General features: G+C 35.3%; 1 protein-coding gene across 1 annotated transcript; it reads right to left on the bottom strand.

The window, feature by feature from the left end:
• Nucleotides 1-547: 547 nt before the first annotated feature.
• On the bottom strand, nt 548-5,172 carry LOC112555561 (alkaline ceramidase 3-like). Its single transcript, XM_025223996.1, has 6 exons — nt 5,010-5,172; nt 3,479-3,588; nt 2,834-2,887; nt 2,440-2,492; nt 1,611-1,692; nt 548-583 (listed from the first exon to the last, which is right to left on the bottom strand). The coding sequence occupies exons 1-6, from the start codon at nt 5,101-5,103 to the stop codon at nt 548-550; spliced, it is 429 nt and encodes a 142-aa protein (XP_025079781.1). The 5' UTR covers nt 5,104-5,172.
• Nucleotides 5,173-7,516: the final 2,344 nt, after the last annotated feature.

Here is a 7,516-nt window from a genome sequence, read left to right as displayed (position 1 = left end):
CAGGACCAGAATGGCCTCATCAGCCACCTCTGAATCCATCACCACCAACACTAAGCCCTTAAATATTTTACTTTATTTTTTGTGATGTAATAGACGTCATCAGCCTCCAAATAACAAACAAACCAACAGACAAATAGTAAATAAAAAAATATAAACACATACTAGGACATTCAATGAGACCAGTCAACAAGGTGACCTTTTTTTATGTTTTTTCCAAAAATAAGAACTGAACAGAGTATACTCACAGCAGTATTCGTATAGATGCAAAAAACATGGTTGCTACCATAGACCGTATGCAATCTGTTAGGAAAACAAAACAACAATACAATAATCCAAAGTCAGCCAGTAAATATTGGATTTGCCATAGATTTAGCCATTAACATATAACACCATCAAGAAAGAGCCAGTGTAATTAATTTAAAAGATATTTTTACAAGGTAAAACTTTACTCATTAAGAATATTTTACTTATACTTAACTTGGTTCTTAAAAACTATGCCACATGTAACAGCAAGAATAAAGGAGTTAAATTATAATTGGTAAATACCTCATGAAAGACTGGATTTTTTATTTATAAGGTAGACCTGAGTAAAATTGGCAACAACTTTGAGTTACAATACTAATTGCATTAATACTAAATATTGACAAAGAAGAAATATAGAAGACATAAAACTCACAGATACACAAAAGATTCATTTATCAAATAAAAACAGGCTGGTTTTTCAAGTATAAAAAGGAAACAACAGATCCCCTTTTCAGCTAGTGCCTTTTTTAAAGAGAAATTTTTGTTTTAATTAATAGAATACTGCAGCTGTTTAGTGTACTCTTTAAGATCCTACATCAGATGATCATTTTGCAGAATATCTTTTCACGATCATATTTAGGATAACATTTCATTCTAGTTCTAGACTTACAATCTTAATGCAAAACTATATAAGAAAAATACAAAAATAGAAATTAAAAAATGACAGTAATTTCTCAAATAACAGGGAACAAAAATACATATGACTGCCTATCAATTGGATACGCTCAACCCCACATGCATGGATATCAGCAGAATAAAAGCACAATATGTACATGGATAAAATTAGAGGTTTATTCAAAATAATTTAATTTGGACTATTATGGTTGATTCTACCTCCCCACTCCTCTTTAATCAAAAGCCATATTTTTTTGGCAATGATGAGTTAAGTCTTAAGAGATCTGAGAATCATTGTGCACTTCCATTTTTTATGTGCACTTTGCAAAGTATGTAATTTTATGTAAACTTATTAATATACTACTGTCACAAAAGTAAATTTAGTTTTGAATTGTAACAAAACAAATGCAGCAATTTAAATATGAAAATCACAGTACAGAGTGATTTTAGGCCTTGGTGGACCGCCGTATTTTTTTACTTTAGTAAAGTGGTCCATGGTGCAAAATACTTTGAAAAACTCTGCCTTAGGTACTGGTAATTTTTAAGCACTATATTGTGTGTATGTGATCTTACACAAATAATCGATAAGTGCATAGAATTTGTTTCCAATCTTCATCAGGTCAGAAAGATATGACCACACAAAACATGGTTGTGGAATGAATCAACAAAACAAAGAATTAATTGTTACTCACAGCAGTCACAACAGCCGCATAGCAGAACAAAAAGGCTAGCAACTGCTTGTTTGTCTCGCCTTCTTTTGATTCAATCATTAGACTGCAATAATGATAAACAAATCTTTTTACCGTTTTACATATTTTCACAAAATTTCACAATTCTTTTTAGAATCATTAACAATTTTAACTCGGCAGGTAAATGAAGGAAAATAATTCATGTACCACCACTCTACTGAACATCTGACTTGCCTTACAGAACATTTAGAGCAATGTTTACAGAACATCGGCAACAAACCCTTCTATGCCATGTGATTTCATGCCTTTGAATCTAAAGTCAGATAAATATACAATACACCACCTGCATAAGCTGAACAAATACTTTATATATACCCTAAAATTTTTCAGCAGCATGTCAGACACATTCATTTTCCTTTGAGCCTTCCCTTGACCGGTACTGGCTGATCTATGTCAGTCAGTCCAAATTGGTCAACAGCGGCACTGAATAGACATGGAGACATTTTTTTAATTACCAGTAACCAAGTCATGTATATATGGTCAGTCCTTTCCTTTATGATGGCCAGCTGGTTTTTCCTTTGTCCACCTAGCTGTCAAACTCCCTTTAAAAAACCCTGAAGGATGGTGTTGAGTGTGAGCTAGCTCAAACTAGATAAGGTTGCATACATGTCAAACTAGATAAGGTTGTATACATGTATATGCGTTTTGAATGTCCGTAATATATCTCTATATAATGGAGGTCTGAAACTCAATAATGCTAAAAAAAATCAATAACCTTATTTCTTTAAATATGACAAAGGCTAAATGCAGATATAAAGGTATGTGCCCTTACATTCCATAGATTAGAAATGCAGATCCCCAGATCATTGGAAGTTCATCAAGAAGCTGCAAATCAGACATTTTAGAAATATGTTTTGACACAAATCTTCATGACATGTGCTAACCATATCATGAAACAAATTTTGGTAGCAAATTTCTGCTGACACTAAAATTAGGAGCATTTCCCTGTTCTATAATCCTTAACTGCTCTTCTTTACAAATCTTTTCTCTCCCAGGCATGAATGTGCGAGTGCATGTAGTTCAAAGGTGTAATGCTTCTAGGTAATAATCTGAATGTTAAGACAACTTTCATTATATCCTTTATATTTTAAAATCCCCTTTTATGCAAGAAAATTAATATATTTATGTGAATGAGTAGTAAACCATAAAGCTACAAGTTCACTAACTTGCATACTATACTGGAGTGTCATATGGAAGGCCCATGAGCCAACACCAACCACTAGGAAAAATGAAATGAAACAAAAAGATCAGGCCCATATTTTGAAAGAAAATTTGGATCAACATATTAATCTTTCCTAAAATAATTGTCACTAGTCATTTTAACAAATAATTCAAGAAAAACAATAAAATAAATTAAAATAAATTCTAGTTTTATTTGTTTACATTATTACACGTTGAACATCTAAGACTACTGCCATATTAGCTTGGTTACAGTAGTTTTTTATTTTTATATTATCTTATTTTATATTATGCATGCAAGATTTTTCACATTTTCGCATGTTTTATAACAATTAGAACAACAGCTACATATGGTTTCACAATGTTTAACACCTTTACTTTAATTTTGAAAAAGACATCTATAACAGACATAACTCCTAAGTGTTATAAATTAATGCATTTTTTTACATTAATAATAGAAATGCTGAACTTAATTCTTGTGAGATTGTTTACTAGAGTAAAACCAGCCACTACTTATGTTGTGACTACTGAGCATGGACTCCTGTTTAACTTAGATATTAACAGAGCATCTGCTTAAATGATATCTCTGTTATATAATATAGATATGATTACCGTTGAATGCACTTGCTTACAATGACACTCATGTTGGAACAGATCACAGGCTTTTCAAGATTCTGCTTGACAGCCAAGTAAACAGAAAACATTGGAGCAAATATCATGATGCTGTTTGAGATTGTGTTCCCTGGAGAAAAGCGTAAAAACAAGATTTTAAAAAAATAATGCATACTGGCAAAGGCAATCTGGCTTCTATGTCAGCGCCTATCCACTCAGTCACTAATTAAAATTAAAAAAAAAACAAACAAAACAAAAATAGCATCTATACCTCTCATTAATCAAAGTCTGAAATAAAAATAAATTCTAGTTTTCATGTAGAAGTGTTAATTTAAAAACAAAAGTTTTCTCTCTACAGTAAAGGCATTTCCTTGATTTGTTTGTTTGTTACATTTTTCTCTGAATTTTAATCTCTTGTTTAAATATTGTGTCTATATGCATGCATGAGAGGTGTATGTGTGCAAACATACAGATGAGAAAGACATCTACAGAAACATGTAGAGCTTGCATGTCTGTATTGTTTAAACAATGTATGGTGCTTTTGATAACATTTGACCTTAATAGCTACTTGTGTCATTTGTGATCAATTCGTCTTTTGGTCCTGGGATGATTTGACTTTTCGGTGTTGAGATGAAATGGGCATAGCTGGGACAATTTGACTCAGGCTGTGGGGTGATATGACTAAGGCGAAATGGTCTTTGGTGAAATAACTGATGACCTTTGAAACTGGTACTACTGTGATTTGTATCTCTGTGGTCACTTTATGTTTCATGCCCACATTGCCCAATCTGACTAGTCAACCTGTCAAATCAGGCAAATTAGGCTACTTCATATGAATATAATTAGTCTTGACTCCAACAAAGAAAAAGATTAAAAGGTGACAATAAAATTACAGATTAGCGATGTAGTAGCAGAAATCTTCTCAATTAAACCAGCTACCCAAGAACATTGCATGATGCATCATAAACTACATAGCTGTTATATCTTTCCTGGTACCTGATTTATGTTGTTAAAATCATTCTCCAGTTTTACGAATGGGTATGAATAGGTCTAAGGCAAACTTGAATGCTATAGCATTGGAGCTAGTCATCACTCTACTCTATAGTGACAAAAAACGACCTGGTACATTAACTCGTCAGGAAGAATTATACTTTTATATATACACCATCATTTACCTAAAACTTAATTTCAATGATTATGGATCATTCAACTAACAATATATCTGTATTCCCATACAGTAAGTTACAGCTAATGTCTTCTTACTTAATGTCATTAACAGCATGACATTGTAACTCTACACCTTCGAAGATCAATCCTTGTACTATTGTTTGTCCTTGGTGACCACGTGTATAGGTTACAAGCTTTTTGTGGCACACGTAATGCTTCCACTTTTCTTTGCGGTAGCGAAACAAGCGAATGATCATTTTAGACAGAACTCCCCCAAATAATGCCCACCTGTCATCGAGCTAAGCAAAGTTTAAACTCTACAAAAACTTCTCCGCGCCGATCATCAGTTATTACGGATTGTTGGCACCGCAGCAGATTACTTACAAAATTCAGCAACATATCTATTGACAACGTAGTTTTCTTCACACCAGTCAATAGTTGATGTCACTTTCCCCCAGTAGCCGTCCGTCGGCGCCATAATATGAAATAAAGTAGACAGCACGCTTATATAATTTCTTCGGCGAACTATGTCCGTCTGCAACTCACAGGAAGTGGATATGCGCATGCGCATGCGTCTAGTAGGTTGCCGCCCGCTTGGAGTAACTGTAGCAACCGGCGTGTGATGGTGAAGTAAATAAAAATAAAAATATTTGCTGAAAATATTTTGCTGGAATTTCTGCAGTAAAGAGACTTGCTCGTCATATGTGAGATTGTCTGACCCCGTATTGTGTGTGTGGTGCGGTGTGATTTTCTTTACGTCCCGATCGACATTATAACGATATTTGCTTTCATAGTATATTTATAAATATATATTAACTAATTATATCAGAAGTAATTGTTCCACTACTATAGACGCAAATAAATAGGCTACTTTTCACAAAGAGTTTGCTGCAAATTGGAACTGATCACTTTAAATACGCACAGTTTCAATAACTCTTTAGATAAGATTGAGTAAGATTAAAATTGTCAATATATTATATATTATTTTATTACAGTTTTGATGATTAACAAGATATATATATATATATCGATCAGACCCATGAAGACTTCATATTCAAGTGATTTTAAGAGAGGATATTAATAAGGCCACATATACAATTTTGTGATCAGGCCGTACGAGGCCTGTAGGCAAATGCATGAAAACCATGCGTCCCTACATATGATATTACACATTGTTGGACTCGGATAAGATAATTGGTGTCAGAAGATGAGCGAATATATAAGTCGTGGGGACATATAATTGGATAATAAAATAGGTATGTGAAACGCATACCCAGACAATTTAAAGGGACTAAAGAGAGGGTATTAAATATAAGGTCAATTACCCATGCAATCCCCATGCATATACTACTATATATACCAAAGACGACTGCTTAGGTAGAGCAATAAAAATTAAGCTCTGGCGCTAATTAAGAGTCTTAAATCTGCATCTTCCCTCCTCTCCTTTCTACGGAGGCTGCCTTATCGTAAGGGGACGGGTACTGCTTGGCAGAGCATCCTTTACCCAGAGAGAAGTGCCATTTTGCCTCAAGGTGTTTTGGTCCCGCTAGAAGGCACGTCTTACGTTCGTTACTCCCACCTCTTCTGACTTCTCCCCTTAGAGTAGATGTTAAGTTATTATATACACATGTTGTCCGCATGTTATTTAAGAGCTAAACACGTGTAATTGAGTTTATACGGGTGTTTGGCTGCTGCAAAGTTCAAAGACGATCGTATTTACAAATAAGTATATAATTACGGTGACTAGGAGAACGATATATGCTAGGAGAGTAAACCGCATATACTCGATCTATGTAAGTGCCGTGACTCACTGCTGAATGTTTTATAAGTCTGTATATTAAACCAAAATAGGAATGCTAACAAGGTATCTTTGGGCGAAAACTTTCCGCAATGAAAATATTCCGGCCGGGATGAGTGCTCATACGTGTTCGCAACGAATTAATTAAGGCGACCCTTCGGTTGAGGGGTATACGTATCGGCTGTGGTCATTCTTGGAATGGAGATGGGCGCCACCAAGCGTCCAAGCCCAGATAAAAGACCATGACTATATAGTCAGTGCAGATATACTATTATGTCGGAGCGGTCGAGGCTCAGATCATCAATGACCGCGTCCACGCGGCGAGGGCTTGATGGCAGGGAGGGCCATGCTCCAATGGCCCAGCCCTGTCCACGCTTTCTAATGCCAACTCTCCACCTCACCCACTCCGGGAGTTCTACCTGACAGGTGGGCGAGCCTGTACGACGAAGATTCTTCTTCGTGACGATAACAATACACACGCAGTAAATCACTGTAGTCCAGGTGCTGCGGGCCGCACGAAACAAAATGTGATAAAAACTGTTAAACTACCTTATAGTTTCATTATAGAATACTTGATAGCATCCATTCAAGATATTTCTGTTTATTTAGTCTTCTAGTCGTTTCGTTTTCATTCTGAAGCTTTTCTATTAAAAGAAGAACTAGAGTTTACATCGGCTACAATGATGTCTTGAATCATAATTTTTTTCTATTTTCGATATCTAATCGATCATTTGCAATGATTGTGTAAGGGATGACCGTGACGCCAACACTGGGGTGGGGAGTCGGCCTAGCTTCACCACCTGATGGTTAGCGACAAACCTAGGTTCTTAATTGTAATATATAACAACAAACACGCACACGCACACGCACACGCACACGCACACACACACACAAACAAGCACGCACGTATGCACAGAAAGAATAAAAAGACAGAAACGGGAGACAAACTCACAAGTTAAATAGACATGAAATGATTTTGTTTCGCTAAAACTCTTATGAGGATACCACACCATAACAATTTTCTTTCAATGGGAAACAAAAGCGAATTAGGGTTTGGTTACAAGTCCTTTATTTTACAAGAACATAAGCTGTA

Source organism: Pomacea canaliculata, linkage group LG14 (assembly GCF_003073045.1).
Source record: "Pomacea canaliculata isolate SZHN2017 linkage group LG14, ASM307304v1, whole genome shotgun sequence".
In the NCBI taxonomy this organism is placed as follows: domain Eukaryota; kingdom Metazoa; phylum Mollusca; class Gastropoda; order Architaenioglossa; family Ampullariidae; genus Pomacea; species Pomacea canaliculata.
Note: the sequence above shows the minus strand (reverse complement) of the source record. Positions and strands in the feature narration are given on the sequence as shown.

Bases quoted from the DNA above. Each gene is read 5' to 3' on its own strand.
- LOC112555561 (XM_025223996.1), bottom strand. From the start codon at position 5,103: ATGGCGCCGACGGACGGCTACTGGGGGAAAGTGACATCAACTATTGAC. The intron at 2,493-2,833 runs GTTAGTGAACTT...TCTGATTTGCAG, and splicing joins CACTCCAGTATAGTATGCAA to CTTCTTGATGAACTTCCAAT. The intron at 1,693-2,439 runs GTAAGGGCACAT...TCATTATTGCAG, and splicing joins GCATTTCTAATCTATGGAAT to TCTAATGATTGAATCAAAAG.